Source organism: Alligator sinensis, unplaced genomic scaffold (genome assembly GCF_000455745.1).
Source record: "Alligator sinensis unplaced genomic scaffold, ASM45574v1 scaffold148_1, whole genome shotgun sequence".
Taxonomy (NCBI): Eukaryota; Metazoa; Chordata; order Crocodylia; family Alligatoridae; genus Alligator; species Alligator sinensis.
The window spans coordinates 988,673-1,009,316 of record NW_005842407.1 but is presented as its reverse complement, the minus strand read 5'-3'; the positions used below and the strand labels follow the sequence as shown (position 1 = coordinate 1,009,316).

Sequence of the window (20,644 nt, the reverse complement as noted above, 5' to 3'; positions counted from 1 at the left end):
TGGGGGATCGTGGCAGAGCCCCCCATGCAGTGTGGGGCAGTGGATGCCAGCAGGGATCGCCCCCTGCCCAGCAGCACCTGCTGAGTCAGGGCTTTTTTTTTTAACAGGAGCTGGGGCAGGTGGGGCAGCCAGTGCCAGGCTGGGGTGGATGGGCCTGCCTGATTCGGCTGCTGCTGAATCGCTGAATCAGATTTGGCCAAATTGAATCAGGACAGCGATTCAAATCACCAAATCAAATTACTGTCTCCCGAATTGTCCAAATCCGAATTCGAAGTGAATAGTAGCCACTTTGCATAGGCCTACTGCCTATCCAGCCTTTTGTTTAAAAACATACAATGAAGGAGATCCCTCATGGTTACACATCAGTGTTTCCAGGTACTGGTTAGGCTTTATTCAGCATTTAAATTACAATTGCAACAGAAAAAGGATGAGCGAGTCTTAAGTCCTAATTTATGGAGGAAGCCCACAGACTGATGGGGGAGGGGAAAAAATACCTACACTTTCAGCTAGATGTCATTTCCTTAATTTAGTTGTGTCACTTCATGCAAAAATATGAACCTACCCTTAATCATAGAACCACTTGCTGTCTGGCTTCACCTTCAGTTGCGTGTCCTGCCATGGCTGGAGAGGTCATCTACGCTGATTTAAATGTTCTTGAGGGGTCTTTTCATGCAAACCTACCAGGTCCATCTCAGCAGCTCAGTAAGTGTGCTTTCCTTTTCATTTTTGTACCATAGTTGGCATGTGCTTTTATTTTTCTAATGTAATTTTTTTTAAACTGCAGCAACAGGTAGTTTCAAGAAATAATCGCTAAGAAATAAAGAACAAGGCTGTGTTTTTGTGCAGTCCTGTAGGGTTTAAAGTTAATGCTCAGAGTGGCTGACAGTCTGATTATAGGACTACTCTGTTTTTATTGCAACACACAGCATAGCAAAGAACATTTTCCATATTGCAGTTGCAGAACATACATATGCCTGAGAAGATGTTAGAACTGATATACTGTTCTAATACTTGCACAGCCAACTTAACATGACAACCAAAACCTAATTAGAATTATGCAAATATTTAACTTTCCTACTAATGTAAATCACAGAAAAAAAAGAAATAGAGCTGGAAGAAACCTCAAGAGATCATTTAATCTGTGCTGCCTGCTCAAAGCAGGATCGTGTCTGTTTAAACCATTCTAACAAGTGTTTCCTTAATGCAGTTTCAATGAATGCAGTCTTCTGTTCTTGGGCTGTCCTGCCAGCTCTGATATTTGCTCACTGTGGGTCTTGGACCAATCCTGATCTCTGTTTTTCAGTTTACTGATCTGTAAAATGGGGATAATAATACTTGCCTGCTGCTGTTAAACTCTTTGAGATTATTAAGTGAAAAATGCTATACCAGTGTAACTGGCCCAATGTCATCCTTACACCAGTATAGATGAACTATCAGATTAATTCTTGGCTTGGGTCTGCTGTTACTTATACTGAAGTAAATTGGATGTTAACATTTATGGATGTTTCATAGTTTCATAGTAGCTAGGATCAGGAGGGACCTGAACAGATCACCTAGCCTGACCCCCTGCCACAGGCAGGAATGAAGGCTGGGTTCACAAGACCCCAGACAGGTGATCGTCCAACCTCCTCTTGAATTTAGCCAAGGTAGGGGCAAGGACCACTTCCCTGGGAAGTTGGTTCCAGATTTTACTACCACCCTAGTAAAATTCTGAAGGGGGCTATCCCACAAATGAGGGAAATGGGAATTGGTGGTCACAGACCATAAGGCAAAGGGAAACCGCTGCAGTGAGTGTAGAGGTTTTGTTTGTTGCGTGGGTGTTTGGCCACCCTAATGGTAAAATATCGCCTTCTGATCTCTAACCTAAACCTATTCTCCATCAGCTTATGACCATTGTTCCTCATCACCCCAGGTGGTGCTGGGGAGAAAAGGGCTCTGCCTATTTGCTGTTGATCTCCCCTGATGAGTTTGTAGGCAGCCACCAGGTCCCCACTCAGCCTCCTCTTGCTGAGGCTGAACAGGTTCAGGTCCCTCAGTCTGTCCTCGTAGGGCCTGTCCTGCTGCCCTCTCACCAAGCGGGTGGCCCTCCTCTCAACCCTCTCCAGGCTGGCTTCATCCCTTTTGAAGCGCGGCGCCCAGTACTGGATGTAGTCCTCCAACTGCGGCCTGACCAAAGTTGGCCTGACCAATGTGATTCTCTCTGGTTTTGCACCTCACCTTGCAAAGTCAATCAAATTTGTACAATGTAAATACATTTCTACCAGCTTATTAATGGGCCATTTCACACAGATATAAATTATTACTCGGGGTCCAAGGCAAGGGGGAGGGGGAATGAGGTCCAATGAGATTATGGAGGTGTGAAAAGACAGAGCCATGTCCCAAAGGAAAGATTTATGTCATATCAATAAACAGCTAATTTTCAGGCCTGTTTTCCTTATTTCACCTGCAGAGTATGGTTCAGTTACAGTACATGAGATTCCTATGGAATAAGATTGCTTAATTTTACTTCACAATTTATTTGCAGACTTGTTATTGCAGAAAGGGAAGGTTTTGTTTGCATCTGTCATTGGCAACAGTATAGCAAAGTCCTGGTCATCTGCTAACACTTAAAAAAACAAACAAACCAAAAAACAAACAAAAAAACAAAACAAAAAAAGCATGTTGATATGTCAGGAGTGCCATTTCCTATGCTGGGGCTGCTGAGCCCAGACATTTCAGGGTATTTTTTTAAGGTCGTCCTTTAAGTATGATGCCAATTTTTTCCTTCTCTAGCTGTTTTTGGGAACCTTTCCTCAGAGTGATTTATTACTACAAGAACTATTGTGTCCTTCACATCATTTCTCTCATGGTTGGGACTCAGTAATATTCCTTTGTCTGAGATCATTTCCAATGTCGTGTTCCAGTCTGCAAGCAATTGAGATCCTTATACTGGCAAAATGTTTTATTATTATTATGACTTTTCAGCATCATACATTCATAAAATCTTAGAAGTTAAAGGTGCAAGGACTTTTCTAAACTCTCCTATCCCATGCAGAATTGTTTCCTATGAAGATGGAGGGAAGGGGTGTGTGTGTGTGTGTGTGTATTTTTACCAGTAGATTTTTTTAAACTGAGGTGGCTCTCCTTTCTCTCATAGTTCAACACCCCTCACTATTGGTAAATGTTTTGTGATATTAAATTGTTTCTCCTTTCTCCTTTTCATTCCTGTATCCTAGTCCTAGTTCTACCCTATATATTGCCCTAAGTAATCCCACCTCCTTGACATTTATATTCATGACATTTGTATTGTTGTGTCCCCTCTTCATTGTTCAGGCAATAAAAAAAGAGAAGTCCTATAACAAAAACATTTAGGATGAGATTTTCCAAATGAGCTGAAGGAACTTCAGCTTCCCAGGACTCTCACTCTTAGGCTCAATTGAGAATTCTGTCCTTTGGTCTTCCAAAGTCTCTGACATTTCCATCCTTCCTGCCTTTGGACGTTCTGCATTTGTTTTTGTCTGCACTTTTCTGATAGTGAAGGATACTATGGGGAAAGCTATATTTCTTCACAGGAGGCAGAGAGGAGGGACTGTCTGCTCAGTGATGTGATGCTTGTGTTTTCTTGTTGGTTGGCAGAGCACTTCATGTCTAATTTCTTTCTCACACTTACCTTTGAGGTCTCTTTTGGCATCATTGTTTCCCTCCAACTGGATACTTGAGTTTTACAGAATTTTTCTAAAAGTGTTTTAATTTGTACAGATTCAGTCTTATGTCGCCCCCCCCCCCCCCATTTTTCTTTGTATCATTTCCCTAACAAGAACATAGGAGCATCAGAGCTGCCACACACAGTCAGACCACAGGGCCATCTTCCAAGGGAAGTTTAGGTTAGATATTAGGAAAACCTTTCTTACTAGGAGAGTAGTAAAGCACTGGAACAGGCTGCCCAGATAAGTTGTGGAATCTCCATCCTTGGAGGTTTTTAAGACACTGCTAGACAAAGCGTTGGTTGGGATGATCTAGTTGGGGATGGTACTGCTTTGAGCAGGGGGCTGGAGTAGATGACTCCAGAGGTCCCTTTCGAACTGGACACCTGTATATCCTTTATTTTTCTCTTATAGAGAAAAATAGAAGACATAAAGGTGTTGGGTTTCATATCAATAGAGAACAGGACAGAGTAGCAGAAAACTGGAATGTCTTCTATAATGGTCACCCTACCTCCAACCCTCATTTTCTATGATTCTATGATCTAGCCCAGTATCCTGATGCTAAGGGAGCATGCCCTGTCTGTGGACTCACCAAGTCCCAGGACTTCCTAGTCAATCTCCTCCTGGCCCTAGCCAAGCTAGCGATTTCCTTGACCCAGACAGAGGCTGTGGCCGGGATGAATCCCAGGGTACTGTGAGGCCATCTTCCTGTCACTCTACTCACATTTCAGGCATCCACAGGTTCTATTGTCTCATTCAGGGGGCAGTGGGCCGTGGGCCATGGGCGTTGGTCAGTGTGCTCTGTTTGGTGTCTCCTTTTCGATCCCTTGTTATTAACCTGTGATCCTTATTCCCTTCCCCATTTTTTCTTTCTTTTTTTTTTTTGTCCCAAGCAATTAGTTGTTGCATTCCTAATGGCCTCCCTTATTACTGGCTTATAGTTTTCTTGGTGGGCCTGGGTTGACAATACCTCTTAACACAACAAACAGGATTCATGCTAAGGGAGCACTCCCTGTTCATGACCCCACCAAGTCCTGGGACCTCCTAGTCAACTTCCTCCTGGCCTTAGCTAAGCTGGCAATATATTTAACCAGGAAGAAGGCTGTGGCTGGGGGGTAGAGGGGATCCCTGGTGGCTGTGGGGCCATCTTCCTGTCCCTCATCTGTTCATATCTCTGAGCAGAGTTTCACTGGATAGTGTCCCAAGGGCCAGTGGGTGCTGGCCATCATGCTTTGCTTGGTGTCCCGTGGAGCATTCATTAGCATTTGACCCTCATTCCTGTCCCCATTTTCACTTCAGTTGCCTCAAGTATCCAGGTGCTACACACTTATTAGGCCATTCTAATAATAGCAGGGGCTAACAGTTTCCTTGTGAGCCCAGCCTCACAGTCCCCCTGAATAACAAATAAGCCTAATACTAAAAAGAAGAGTCTTTATGTAGAACCGTATCCAGACTGACCTGTCCCCTGCCCTGTTCACTTGAGAGCTTTCAGCATTCAGAGACCTAGTGTAATGTGAATATAATGTGTGTCACGGCAAGAGAAACCAGGGGCAGTCTGCAGAGCTGCAGGGAGTGGAGGGCAAGGGTGAGAGGAAGATGAAGCTTGAGGCTGGAGTAAGGGGAAGAGAGAGAGCAGAAGTGTGCACATGAAACTTCATCAGCTCTACACAGAGTGAAAAGTGGAGCTGGAAATCTCACCGGCTCAGTCAGCCAGGACTGGACTGAAGGGGCTGGACTCAGATTTTGCAGCTGCAGGTTGCAGTCTGAACACTTTAGGAACTACAGCCTTGTTTGGGGACACCTCCGAAAGTGTGGGGGGAAATTAAGGTGCTGAGTGTATGTTACCGCAGTATTGATGTTTCTTTACCTTTTACCTGTTCTTCCCTTTGGCCCACTGGCTTGTGACTCTAACCCCTATGATTTTCTGTATAAAAGTGGGAACTCCCCCTTGTTTCTTATGCCAGTTTCTGGGCTGCAGGGTTGGTACAAATTGGTGGCAGGGTGGGATTCTGAAGGGAGCTATCCCACAAATGAGGGAAGTGGGAATTGGTGGTCACAGACCATAAGGTAAAGGGAAACCGCTGCAGTGAGTGTAGAGGTTTTGTTTGCTGCATGGGCGTTTGGTCGGGGAAGATGAGCACCACAGAGGAGGGGGTAAGTGGGAGGGGAAAATACACAAAACCCATCTAGAGTCTTATGGCCTATATTCAGTCCAGCACACTATATTGGGGAGCAACAAGAATGGGGTGACTGGCATGAACAATTTGAAACAGCAACCTGCAGCTGCCCCCAAACTTGAGTCCAGCTCCTTCAGTTTGTGTTGGGGGGGATGAACTGCATGCAGTATTCAAAGTGTGGGACTGGTACGGACTCTTACAATGGCATAATGACAGTTTCTATTACGTTTTCAATTCCATTCTTCCCTTTGTTTTTAAGGTTTCCCAATTGTACATTGCCTATACATTTCACTGGTGTGATGCTTAACCCTTCCCCAGATCTTAATGAATCTTATGGAATATGTTAAGAAAACTCAGTGCTAGCACAGATCTCTGCATCTCCCTACTTGATACCTCATCTCAACTCAAGATACTGCCATGTGTCTTTACTTGTTTTTTTTCTTCATGGTCCAATTAAATAATCAGTGGGATGCTTGCCTGTGTGGGAAGTATACAGATTCCCAACCCTGCACTACCGTTTCACTATTTTTTATTAAGTGTTCAGTGCAGCAGGGACAGGAACCCAGGAATCCCCATTTCCAGGTGAGTGACCTTGACCTTGACCTTTTCACTCCCCTTTTTCAGACCCAGTGAATCTTCCTAGGGATGTTAATTATTCTGTGCTAAGTAGAACAGGTTTAACAGGAGAGTTTTCCCCAGGCTATGGGCTGTTCTAGTGGTTAGGGCACTTCCTGAGAATCCTGGAAGCTGCAAATCCCTCAGGCAGAGGATGGAATTAAACCAGGTGTCTCGCATTCTGGGTAAGTCTGCTAACCACCACATTGTTGGCTTAAAGGAGAGATGCAACACTAAAAATGTACCTAGCAGGTTTGTGCCATGGGCAAAACCATGCCAAAGAGCACATTAGTGGAGTGCTGCTGAGTGCTGGGGTGGAAGAGGGGAAGGGTGCCAAGTGTGGTTGGAGGGAGAGGAGAGTTTTATTTGCTCCAGGGACTCAAAAAGGCCCTTGGAGTTCTTGCCATTGTGTGGTCTGCCCATTTCAGTTGTTGCTAAAGCAGTATCATGGTGTCCCTGTTGCCTTGATATGAACTCCCCATGGGCTGAGATTCTGGCACCCCCTTTAAGTTGGAGTCAGAAGCTGATGCCCTGTTATGCAGCCCAAGTTACACTGTTGTGTGCTGACACCACTGTCCTCTCCTTTGAAAGAAACAGCTGATCCCTCCTTGGTCCTTTAAAAGAAAGGCCTTAGGCACCCAACTCCAGGAAAGGGTCCGGAGTTGTGAATCCTTCACAGAGAGCAGAATCTCTCTCAGCTCAGAGTAAGGCTTACTCTTCCCAGGGAAGGGCAGGATTTGTACTCTGCTCCTGGACTGAGCATTTTCCATAGGCTACTGTAAATGATGCTCCTCCTCACAGCCCTCACTCAGCTTGCTTGTATCTGGAAGCACTAAATTCTCTTAATTCATTAAATAAGGAACCCAAGTACATAACTTGGAGGCTTGTAGGTTGTAGCCGTGTTGGTCTAAGGACACAGGCAGACAAGATTTCCTTGGGTGAATTTGATATCTTTTATTAGACCAACCCAAATGGTTGGAGAATAGTTATTAAGCAAGCTTTCGAGTTCAAAAACCCTTTGTCAGGCTAAGGAAGTTTCAGCAGTTGGTGACTTTTCATGCCATCCAGGAAGAGCACACACCAACTGCTGAAACTTCCTTAGCCTGACGAAGGGTTTTTGAACTCGAAAGCTTGCTTTTTAACTATTCTCCAACTATTTGGGTTGGTCTAATAAAAGATATCAAATTCACCCAAGGAACCTTGTCTAACTTGGAGGCTGTGAGTTTCATTGCTTGAGTGCTGGATATTGTGATACCCAAGTCCTGCCGGTGGATCTCTCAAAGGCCCTTTCCTTGATTTTGGATTAGGCTCTTTAAACTGAAATGTAATTCATAAATTTGAACAGAGCGTGTAAAACATAATTTGAGAGGCAACATCCTCAAGGCCAACTTAAAAAAATGTAACATCAATGTTAACTCATGAGAGACTATCACCCAGGCCTGCCCCAAATGGAAGAAGAGTCTGTTGCAGGGATCTCAGTAATTTGAAGCCTCATGGACCCTTGTACATATTATGATGTTACCATGTACATGTGATGAAAATTTCCCTTTGTGTGTCTTAATGGCATCGCACTTCACATGCAGGCAAGTATTGGGGGTTTAAATAAATTTGCATCGTCACAAACTAAATCACATCCCAAGGTAGTTTAGCTTGCAATGTTGCAACTGGAATGTTGCAGCCATTAATCTGTTATCTCGCCCCCACTCCCGTTGCCCCAGCTGCTGGAGAGGTGGGCAGCCTCTGCCAAAAAAAAAAAAAGGATTGGGGCCCTCACCACTTCTGCCTTCAGCAGGTGCCTGTGGCCACGAGGACACCTGGGGCTGTTGGGGAATGGGCTGGCTTGCCCCAGGGGCAGTGCAGGGAGGTGGCAGGAGGGTGGTTAGGTGTGCTGGCATCCAGAGAAGGCGGCAGGCATGGTGGATGGGGCACTGGAAGCCCAGGTGGTCTTGGGGAAGAGTTGGATCGGGTGCCTCTGAGCTGGAGCAGCACCTGGCCTGCTAATTGCCAAAGAAGAATTAATGGATTCACCAAGAGCAAGTCATGCCTGACCATAAGATAACAGGCTCTGTGGATGGGGGAATAGCAGTGGATATGATATACCTTGACTTTAGCAAGGCTTTTGACACTGTCTCTCATAGTATTTGCAATAATAAGCCAAGAAAATAAAAACTACATGAAAGTACTATGAAGTGGATATATCACTGGCCAGATCATCATGCTCCATGAGTAATTATCAATGGCTCACTGTTTAGTTAGGAGGAGGTATCAAGATGAAGTTCTCCAGGGGTCTGTCCTGGGCCCAGTATTGTTTAATATCTCCATTAATGATTTGGATGATGGGATTGAGTGCACACGTAGCAAATCTGAAGATGATACCAAGTTGGGTGGAATTGCATATACTCTGGAGAATAGGGCTAGAATCCAGAATGACCTGGATAGACTAGATAAATGATCTGCAGTCAATCAAATGATATTCAGAAAGGACAAGTGCCAAATCCTGCACATGGAACGGGATAACCACATGTACCAATACAGACTGAGGAATGACTGGCTAGGCTGCAGTATAGCAGAGAAGAACCTGGTGGCTCCAGTGGACCAGAATCTGAACATGAGCCAACAGTGTGCTTGTCTTACAAAAAGGACAACAGTATACTGGGTTGTATTAACAGTAATGTCACTTGCAAATCAAGGAAAGTGATTCTTCCACTCTATTCAGAACTGGTGAGGCCTCATCTTGATTACTGTATCTAGTTTTAGGTTCCACACTTCAAAAAGTATGTGGACAGATTGGAAAGTGCACCAGAGAGCAGCAAAAATTATTAGAAGCCTTGGAAGTATGACATATGAACAGGCTTAGCAGAATTCAATTTTTAATAATTTAGATGGATAATATTGATGTTTATTTTAAGCACTTATTTCCATTGTTATTGATTTCAATTAAATTAATAACATAAAGATCTTCTGCCCTGGGATGGAAAAAAATACAACGAAAAGGTCAAGAAAACCCCAAAATTTGTCCTTTCTATTTGGAGTCTTTTTCTCCACTTACCAGTCTCACCAGTAGCCTGCTTCACCTCTTTTTACAGTGTGCCACCAGTTCTCTGTAGCCGAGTTGTCTCACTCAAGCATCAGGAACCTCCCTGCCACTGTTTTGTATGCCTTCCTCTACAGCTGCTGTTTCAGGTCCAGCTCAAATACTCTTCCCCCACATTCCCCTTTTCTGGGTTTCAGGTAGGGGTTTAAGTAGCCTGCTATCTCTGTCCAGAGGTGCACTTGTGAGTAAGCAGTTAATTGCTTAATTGATAAGTCATTAGGCCACCCCCTGTTTTCCACTTTAAAGAGACTGGCCTTCTATACTCTAGCGTGCAACTCCCTTCTGTGCTTCCCCTCCTTTCGATTATTAACAATGGAAATGTTTTTCATCAGCCTCTGTGTGTGAAGTTAAATTGACATTTAGCAATGTGTACTGATAAAAATCAAATCCTGCCAAGCCTACATATGAGGAAAGGCAAAAAGAGCTAGGGTTGTTTAGTCTGGAGAACAGAAGACTGAGCTGGGATTTGATAACAGTCTTCAAATACCTAAAGGGAGATTATAGAGAGGCTGGAGATGGTCTTTTCTCTGTGACTGTAAGGGACTACACTAGGAGCAATGACCTGAAGCTACAATAGAGGAATTTAGGTTGGAAATAAGGAGGAATTTTCTGACTATGAGGATGCTCAACCATTGGAACACACTATCTAGATAAGTCATGGAACGTCTACCTCTGGAAATTTGACAGCAGGGTGCTGGACTAGGTGACCTTGTGAGATCCCTTCCAGTCCTGTTCTTATAATCCTAAAATCCTATAACAAACATACAAACTGTGTTTCAGAACTGTTCTCTATCCTGTGATTTCCTTAAATTTGTTGTTCATTCAAAATTATTTGCTGAATAATTTCTGGAAATAGACCTTGATCTGTAGTTGATTCACAAACAAAACACTGTGAATATTCTACATTAAAAATATTTTTGCTGGCTTTGACGTTACAAATAAGTAATCTAATCTGTCCTTTTAATTCTGATTGCTAAAATACTAAACTTCAGTAACTCCATGCAGCCCTAATCGTACCCCCTTTGTCCAGTAATTTTATTTTCTAATGTCAAGCTAAGTGTATCTTCTGTTTATTAGATAATTGTTCTTGCCACTTAACCTTTTACTATTTACATATAACGCTTCCCCCATAAAGACCTCAGAAGCCTCTTCTGTATTAAAACTGCATATGCAGTGAGGTGCAGTCAGTGAACCACACTGCAAACTTCTGCCCTGAACTTGCATGTCATGGAGGGATTGAAGCAATCCACTTAGCCAGCTGGGATGCCATCAATGGTCCATCAAACCTCAACATTCAACTTTAATTAAACTGTACCTTCTCTGCCATTGCTTGCCTTAGTCATCCAAAAGAAGATGATTAAACTAACAATAAGGGCATACTGTCTAATGCTCAAAGTTAGAAAATGTCAGAATTGAGGCTGTCCATGCCATCTTAATTCAGCTTGCTTGTGAATATGCATTATAATACCTTTTAATCAGATGAGCACATGCTAGGTTTTTCCACAAGATGCTGCCTCACTCAGTGCTTTGACTAGAGAGTGAATGAGGAAGGGTTGTGGAGTGAATTCAGATGTTTCAGAAAAAAACGTTTTTAGTAAATTTGATTTAAAAAGTGAGCATCTTTTCCTTTACTGAAGCAAAAGTGATGAGCACTTTAACACCTTCTCACCATAATGAATTTCTGAATCAGTATATGCTGCCAGGCATGTTGTTGTGACCTACATACCATTTCTGAACCAACCACAAGTTAGCATGTTCATACCCAGAGTAGAGAACAGTAAACACCTACAGTAGCCTTGCCATTAGAACCACCATGCAGTATGGGTGTAGATAAACTTTAAAAATTACCATCTTCCTTTATAAATGGCAGTGGTTTGCAAGTCTCTCCTCCTCTTTGTGCCTCATGTTTCTTTTTTGGGTGATATGTAGGTGTATTGCATGCAAAAGGGGTTTTTAGAGTGGGGAAGTGGGCTGTAATGGAGGATGGATATATATAAGGAAATGATTTTGGGGTCTGACACTATTGAGGTGCCACCTTAAATTTTTTCTCTGTGCAGATGCGCTCAATTCCTGCTAAGGGTACGGTAATTCAGCAGGCACAACATGACATGATGTGGAATCAAAAATCCAATATACTTTATTCAACTTTCACACTGGCATGAATCAGAAGTCCATGCACCGTGTTTAAAAGAAACTCAACTTCTGTTTTTAAATAAACCTGTTTCCTAGTCCTCATGGTTGTGAAGAAAAGCTGGAAGAGGTGGAGTGCCACAGAAGAACATAGAAACCGGAAGACAAATTAAAAGAACCCCATTTAAGAAAAAAACCAAAAAATATGATTTTTAAGGGCCTGAGCCATGATTTTGAAGGCTGGGAGTTCAGTTCAACATTGAATTAATTGAAACAATACAGTCTCCTGACAGCGCATAGACTGTCCTCTGTCACCTGGCAGCCAAGCTTTTATTTTGTTGGGCACAAGAGGAGGTAATGACTATCAACAGGAGCAGTGGCTTTACAGTCTCTGTAGGTGGCAGTGAGAAAACAGTGTGGTAATGTTATGAAACTGGTTCTGCTTGGAACAGTGGAACAAAGCTTTTAGACTGAAAAAAACCCAAAGATACATGAGTTTACTCATTATCATCCCTAGATTGTGAGGACCATGAACTACTGTTTTTCTATTTGTATTAAACTTTATTAAATTTATTGTTGATTATAGCAAAATGTAGATGATCTTACACCATCAAGGGAACTACCAGCTCTTGGAAGTGAATCAGAATCGGTCTCCCTGGGTCACCAGCTGTTTAGAGTTCCACTCATGGTACATGATGGACTTCAATAAGGTCACTTACGTGTAGTCAAGGGCTATATTTCCTGGGTCACAAACATCACTGCTTCAGAAACATAGCTCAAAGTGCAGTGGAGGTAAAAGTGACCCTCAAGGTGACTCGGATCTATAGGTTTGCTGATTTGGCACATGCTCTAAGTATGATTTAACGCGCAAATCGAGTTGCTGTTTCCAGCAGGACAAACTGGAAGTTGTACCAGGTCTAACACAGAAACAGACTGTTCTAAGCAGTATTGTATGCAATTGTGAACAATAATCCTGTGCTTAATTTCTGAGAATGTGCAGATGATAATATCTTCACTGGGCTGGGAACTGAGTAATTAAAATGCAGTGAAATATTATTTTGTTTCTCCTAGAGTCTTTCTCTCTCTTCCCACCCCACCCCACTCCTTCCCTCCCAGTCAATGTTTGCAATGCAGCTAAAAAAAGAAGAGATTCCAAAAGCAAATAAAATGTCATTACTTCTGGTCTCCAATTCCTTTTCCCACATTTAAACTCCAGGCTTCCCTACTGCACTGTACTAACTGATGCCCTTAGATTGGAAACCTCTTTTGGGGTTAGACATTCAGTAGTTGTCTTGCATTCACTGGACGCATCTAAACAAGACACTTACTGTGCATTGGCCTAATAACAGTGCACAGTAGTGTGTCACAGCAAAAACTGTGCTAATAGCCTAATAACACTGTGCAGAAGGCTAATGCACAGTAAGCATCACTAAATAAGTATGTGCTGATGCTACTGCACAGTAACTTTAGGTACTGTGCATTTAGTTAGTGTTTTATTAAGGAAGTAGTAAATTAAATGCGCAGTATCTAAGGCACATTAATGAACATGTAAACATGCCTACTGAGTACTCCAAATCAGGTGCCTTCTGCTGCCTCCTTATCTGCTTTGTGGTTTTTGTGTTAGGATAAGCCATATTATATTTCCTACCACAACCTGTGATAAAAAACATCTGATACAAAACAATGTTTACAACCACATTTAGAGAAACAAACTATAAAAAATTGTAGATAGAGTTAAGAACCTCCCTAGATAAAGTTAATTCTGGCACCCTTTGGAAGATGAAAGCAAAAGCAGTACTTTCTTACATGCTACTGAAATGCCAGCACCAGTGAAATCAGCAGTTTTGTGTTAATTTTGGTGTGACCAAGCATCAGTCCATGAAAGGGCTGCTCTCTTTCCCCCTTTTAATGCAAGTGTCTAGTTTCCCACTCTGAATCAGTGTACTTATTTCTGTGCCTGTGTCCCCCTTCTCTCTCGCTACACTTGATAGTTTGGAGAAACTTTAATGTGGAGAATGCCAATGCCCTAGTGGAGAAAACATCAGCAATGGCTGTTAATGTTCTGCATCTGTGTCCTTCCTTACTCAGGATACTGTATTGGTTATATATTCCAGTTTTATTGTATACTGAAGGGAACTCTGCTTTTCATTTTCTGTTCCCTAACAAATTGTATTTCAAAAGTTCTTTTGAGCCCTTGCAGGTGAATACAGCATCATAGGGTTAGAAGGTCCAACTCCCTACATGAATGCAAAGATTTGAAAGGAGGCAACTGCTGAATATTTTTCGATGAGTTCAGTCTGTAGCCAATAGACTTTCCTGACAGTTTTTTTCAGCTTCTGGCCAACATACAGCTTGCTTTCTTTGGTTTTGTCCTTTAAGGCCTGTGATGAAAATGTTCTCTTAATCCCTGATTTTTACAGACAACCGCCAGTGTCCATGTTGGCATCGAGTTGTTCTGACCATTGGCTGTGTTGGGAACATTGTCCTGGTAGCTGCTCTAACAGTCCTGAGTGTCATGGGTGAGTAGCTGCCCAGAGTCATGCTGTTATTTATTCCCATACCCACAGGTAATCGTAGCCCACACAGCAGTGTCCATCAAAATTCCTGGTGTGTTCCATACCTAGCATGGATGTCAGTATTAGCATAGCACCTACTAGTGGTTGATTCCCTGATCTTTTTCACAGCATGCACATTTCAACTGTCTTTTGGCCAATTCCTTTTTCATTTTCAGTGAGATACGCCTTGTTTCTTTCTCTTATCAGCTGCATAACATCCCCATGACAGCTCAAACAAAAGCCAAAGCAATGTTCTGAAAATTTTTAATACATTGTTAGTTGGCTTTAAATTTGATATGCCAGTGACAAACAGGGAGAGGAACCAGTTACATGGGAGGAAGCCTCAATGGCTTACTATTGGTGGTCCAGGAACTAAATTTAAGGACCTGTGTATTAAGATTACCACAAACGTTTAAGAACTTAATAAAGGAAATGCCTGTGACTAAATGTTACAGGGGTGTAGGTTGTAGCTGTGTTGGTCTAAGGACATAGGCAGACAAGTTTTTTTGGTAAATCTGATACCTTTTATTAGACCAACTCAAGTAGTTGCAAAAATTCTTTTTAGTAAGCTTTCAGGTATAAGTACCCTTCACCAGGCTAAGGAAGCATCTGCAGTTGGTGTGTGCTCTTCCTGGAACCAACTGCAGATGCTTCCCCAGCCTGATGAAGGGTATTTATACCTGAAAGCTTGCTAAGAAGAATTTTCCCAACTATTTGAGTTGATCTAATAAAAGATATCAGATTTACCCAAAGAACCTTGTCTGCCTGTGACTAAGTGTGACGCCTTCTTTAATAAAGATGAAGAAAGTGAAATACATGGTGTGACTTCTAACAAATGATTGTATTTTCTTCCCTCCCCTCCCCTCCAAGATGTAAACACACACACACACACACACATATGTAACTGAATGATCTGTATTACAATCACACACCCTTGGCTGCCTCTATTCATCTGGTTGTTGTTTGGAAGTGTTCCAGGTCTGCTCTTCAAATGCCACTAGCAGTAACAACACTCAGCTCGTATCTCATCTAAGACAAAGTCTGTGTGAACCACAATATAGCAACTCAGCAGGTAACCACACCACATTCTAATCACCTACTATATATGGCAGGATTTGCTACCCTATATTAGTGGGGTGATACATCTTCAGGTGTTACTAATGTTAGGCAATGCATTATCCTGCTAGGCAGTGAGCTCATAATTCCTTTGTAGGAAAAGGATGGGGGGAGGTTTAAGATGTCAGAGGGTGAAGCATGTTCTGCTGTTTTGTCAGCAAGGAGAGTTATAGAAAGGTCAGGAGGCAGGGAAGATAAGACAAGGGAGGAAAAGAGAAAGGTATTAGAATTGTTACTTCCAACCTTTATACCAGTGATTCTTAACCAGGGTGCTGAGCACTCTGGGGTGCTGCCAGATCCTTTGAAGAGTGCTAAAGGTGTGAGGAGTAAGCACACAGGTAGGCATGAGCTAAGTAGATAAATGCAGTCTTAGGCTTGTCTTTGTCTGAATGATCCCATACCCCCAGTGCCTGGCCCCTCTGCAAGGTAAGCACTGTAATATATCAATTCTTTTTTTTAATTGGGTGCCACTCAATTCACAGAAGTTATGGAGGGGTACTGCAAGCTCAGTGAGAGGTGCTTTGAGTCCCAAAAGATTGAGAACCACTGTTTTATACAATCTGTATCCACAATTCTCTTGAAGTTAACCCAGACACTGCTTCCTTATAAAGGCAAGTCTCAAGGCACCCTCAGCTCCAGGACTGGGTCTTTGGGGTCACAACATAGCTGCCTGTCTATGTGGTGCCCCGAAAGAGTCTAGACCAGGGATCAGCAACCCCTTGCACATGTGCAAAAGTATGGCACACAAGGCCATTTTCCTCAGCAAGCCATAGCTGACCCAGACTCTGTGCAATGTCTGCCAGCAGCTGCCCAGAGCCCAGACCAGCTGCAGGCAGGAGGCTCCAAACAGCTGCATGGGGCTCTGTAGCCCTGGCATTGCTGCTGTGGCTGCACCAGTTGCCTGCTAGACATGCCCAGAGTCCAGGTTGGCTGTGGAAGGCAGCTAGGAGGCTGCAAACAACTGCACAGGGCTCCAGAGCCCTGGCACTGGCTCCATAGTGGTGGCAGGTGCACATGTGGCTCACAGTGCATGGCAGAGAAGGAACTGGGGCAGTGCAACCCTGGCCCTTTCCCTGCCATCCATCTAGAGGCACACGTACAGCCATTGAAGCAATGAGGATTGGGCCCCTTGTGGCTCCCCCATTTCTGGCATGCCAAGTCAAGGCATTGGTGGAGTTTGGATGATCTCAGCACTCTTGGCCAAAAGCATTGCTGACCCCTGGTCTAGACTACCCAGTTTCTTGTTGAGGTTGTACCCCTATAGGGAAGGAATGTGGCCAACAGTAATGGCAGCCATGGAAGTAGCCTTCCCTGCAACAGGCCAGCATTTGTTACCTGGAATAGAGCAGGCAAAGTCCTTAGGTCAGTATGGGATGGCAGAAACTGGGTGAGTCATCAGCATGGAATCTGGAGTCACTGGGGAGGAGAGAGAAAATCAGGAATTGGAGGGAGAGAGAAAGCAATGTGCAGGAATTGGGTGGACAGTAGGTGACAGTAATATAGAAGGGGAAGTGGAAAAGGATTGGATGCTGCTCAGAAGATGAAAAATAGTTGAAAGAGGAGGAGGGTAGAGTTCAAAACAGTAGGGAGGAGGGAAGAGAAACCTAACATCCCTACCATGGCCTGATAAAGAGTGGGTAATGTAAGAGAAGGAGATCTCTCCATGAGAGAGGGAGGCTGAGTGTGGGACCCATGAGGGTCTGGAAGCCTACTGAGAGGCTGAAAGTGGGACCAGCGAGGGTCCAGGAACCCTAGAGGAGGAGCTAAGTGAAAGAGAACATCAATGAGGATGCCATCTGTGAGGCATGGGGCACAGTGTAGGGAAAGAATGGAGCCATGCAATTAGCTTGTAAGGTAGGGGCCATGGGCACTCGATGGTTGTTTGAGAGCAAAATTGGGAAACCCTGGGGCAGCCTCCGATGTAAAGAAAATAAACATCAAGGTGAGGCGGGAAATTGAAGAGGTAATTGCCCAGAAAGCAAGGACTCCGGGGTCTTAGAAGTTCCAGAAGCTTTCCTTAGACCAGCTCAACTCTGTAGCCCAAACTCCCAATGAAACTTTGTTCAAAAAGGAGGCGAGAAGGGCAGACCCTCAAGAGACTGACTTGGTTAAACCAGAGAAGGAACAGTGGAACAGCAATGCAGAGAAATGGAAAAACCTTGCCCCTGGGGACAGGAAACTGTCCCAGAGATGAATGAGGGACCCACCCACCTACCCTATTGACAAGAAATTTCCATTTCCTCACCCTACTCTTGTCCCCCCCTTTTTCTGGTAATCAATCACAGCTATTGACATTAACCTTCCTACCCTTAAAAATGAGTGGCTACAGGAAAAAATTCAGCTCAATTTCAGTCTCTGTGATTGCAAAGTAAAGCTTGAAAACACGACCTTATTGAGCCCAAAGGCTCTGAATCTAGAAGGCAAAGGAAAAAGAACCCCACATTTTTTCTTAGGTCTCTAAGTTTCTGAGTGGAGGGACCTGACTCATAATTTTTAAACATTTGGGAATGTCAATACTGGGCTTGCCTGCGTCCAATTTGGATTCTCAGTCCTACCCTGGCATTCCATCCCACCTCTTTACAATTTCTGGGCTCTCCACACAGCTCTGCCAGTTCCCCTCAACCCTGCCCTGTAGCCTCCTAAATCTCCCAGTTTCTTTACCAGGCACCTAGAGCTCTGGAAGTGCCTCTGAGAGATTTTAGACCTTCCATTTTAAAAAAAATATATCCTGATTGGTTAATGTGTTCAGTGGGAAGTGCCCATACTGCGGCATAAGGAGAGTTTGAATCTGATATCCCCTACAACTTTTGTCAAATCTCACTCCTGTCTTTTCTCTAAAAGGAGCCAGTTGTAACCTCTGCCCTCTACAATGGTTGCTGCATCTCAGAAAGTGCTACTGGGTTTCAAAAATAACTGGGAATTGGAGCAAGAGCCATGAATATTGTTCATTAAGGAAATCCCATTTACTGGTGATCCATAACTCAGCTGAAATGGTAAGAGTAAAAAATAATACTGAGACTTCAAAAGCATGTTTTTTGTTAATGACAATGGACCATTTAATTTTAAATAAAATGTTTGAATAAGTTGTTGGGTGGATCAGGACAGGGGAAGAGATTAGCTTTTTTCTGCATGTATCCAAACCAACTGGAGGAAATATGTAGGGATGAAACACAGAAAACCAAAGCACACCCTAGTGGCAGCTGGGTGAAACAAAACGTTTTTCCCCAGAGACTGAAGCCCAATAATCATAACTTGTTTATCTGTATATGTTTAACAGGGTTTCATCACGAATATTACAAAAAGTAAAACCCAGGTTTGGATTGGACTTCATGCAGCATCCTCCATGGCAAAATGGAGCTGGGTGGATGGCTCCTTCTATGATGACAGCTTGTGAGTGCATCCTGGTCTTCTCTGTAAGGCTGGGCTAAACTTTCAATACACTTAAATCCCAAAGGAGAAGAGTAGATATTAAGAGAGAGTGAAGTTGTCCCTGCCTTTCCTGTTCTTACACTTTCACCAGATGAAGTGAGCTTGGGCTCATGAAAGCTTATGCGTCTCTGATTAAGTTAGTCTGTAAAGTGCATCTCTCCCCTGCCTTTCATCTTACTTTTGGCTAACGCGACAACCTACCCAGAAGTGCCTGAGTTGTTCAAATACCCAGTTCCATTCCCATTAATATATAAGGTCAAAATCAGAATGTAGCTTTGAAAAATCTTAGCCTATACCTTCTAAGTGATGTACGAGAATGACCAGCATCTGCAAACCATGGACACTGACATTAAACACCTAACTCTCCATTAGGAAACCCAAACTGTAAGTCGCCTGATTTTTCAGAGGTGCTGGGCTCCCACATGTGAACATTCACTTTAGGGAAGCTTATGAAGGATCAACATTTCATAAAGTCTGGTCATGCACAGTTACACATCTAACCTTGGATTAAAGTGTCTAATTTTAGGCACCCAAGGTGACACTTTTAGTTATACTAGCTGACCTCCAACTGTGTTAGAGAAGTCATTTATCTCCTTTTTTGTGAATGGGGATAGTGAGTGAGGTGAGGAAGTTTGCCCAAGGTCACACCAAATAGGCGGTAGCAGTGAGAATGAAACTCTGGGGTTCTTGGCTGCCAACACATGTGCTAACTCCTCCAAAGTACATGCACTGCTTCTTAAGAAAAGACTAGAGCGAGGTAGTTAGCTTTAGACTAACAAACTCAGGCAGAAGACAGGGCAGGGTGGCATTTTTGAAACTAACTAGTTCGGAGAAGCTTCCATACACAACAGCCTTTGTCAAATGTAAGAAGAGAATAATGCACGGACCACTAAAAAGAAACACAGCAAAGGAAGAGAAAGGTTGTTACAGTTGTTTTTGGAATGTTGTTGTCAATACGGCGGCTTATCTTTGTCAATTTTTAGTCAGCTTTAGGATAATGAATGTAGAGCTGGAAGAGACCTCACAAGGTCATCCAGTCCAGTCCCCCTGCTCAAGGTGGATCACTCCTGACTGAACTGCCCCAGCCATTCTTTGCCTAAAGAAAGGTGTGGGCTTCAGCTAAACAGGTCATGGAATTCCCTCTGCGCTGGGTTGTAGCAAGGCTCGGGTTTGCCTTGGTGTAGCAACATCTAAGAGAGAGGAAGTTCAATTTCTATGACTCATGCCAACTGTGGTCTCCTTGCCGAGACTAACTGATGGTGGCATTGTTTTATGTAATGCAAAGAGCTGTTAATGAGACCAACACCCAACTCTCTTTGCTGGTTGAGAGGTAGGCACGTACTGGGACATTTTCGGCCCAATGTCAAAAGCGATGAAAAAAGAAATCATGGCCTAAGCATGGGACATGAGGACTAGTCCTTTTAGATGTTATTTGAGAAGCTTAAAAATGATGTTCTCCCCCATTTCACAGGTTCAAAATGAACCGTCATGACACCTACCACGCTGAAGGAGACCTGTGTGCTATCCTGACACGGCAGAATCAGGTGGTCACTGTTGCTTGCAGTGAGGAATACAAGTGGATTTGCCAAAAAGAAGCTGTTCCTATATAAGCAATGGCATGAATGGCCTGTGCCGTGCCACTGAAATGTAAACAGCGCTTGAGGTTGGTCTTAAAGGACTTTCTCAACTGAATTGACAAAGAAAAAGGTTGGATAGGGGTCTCCTTTTAAATATCATTCCCTTGTTCTATTTAATTAAGAAATTAAGGGCTAGCTTCACAGGAGATGCCCAGTTTCAATCCCTAGGGGCACCATGTTGCTTTGTGGAAAGCAACAGTCCTGAGTT

General features: G+C 43.4%; 1 protein-coding gene across 1 annotated transcript in view; it reads left to right on the top strand.

The window, feature by feature from the left end:
• LOC102381078 (killer cell lectin-like receptor subfamily B member 1B allele B) overlaps positions 1 to 20,525 on the top strand; it is a 21,287-nt gene extending 762 nt beyond the window's left edge. Inside the window, exons 2-7 of the mRNA XM_025211470.1 lie at positions 575 to 702; positions 14,120 to 14,218; positions 15,225 to 15,326; positions 18,212 to 18,363; positions 18,648 to 18,760; positions 20,271 to 20,525. Coding sequence (XP_025067255.1) covers positions 618 to 702; positions 14,120 to 14,218; positions 15,225 to 15,326; positions 18,212 to 18,363; positions 18,648 to 18,760; positions 20,271 to 20,409 — 690 coding nt within the window. The 5' untranslated portion in view covers positions 575 to 617 and the 3' untranslated portion in view covers positions 20,410 to 20,525. The remainder of the gene's footprint in view (positions 1 to 574; positions 703 to 14,119; positions 14,219 to 15,224; positions 15,327 to 18,211; positions 18,364 to 18,647; positions 18,761 to 20,270) is intronic.
• The last annotated feature ends 119 nt before the right edge of the window (positions 20,526 to 20,644 follow it).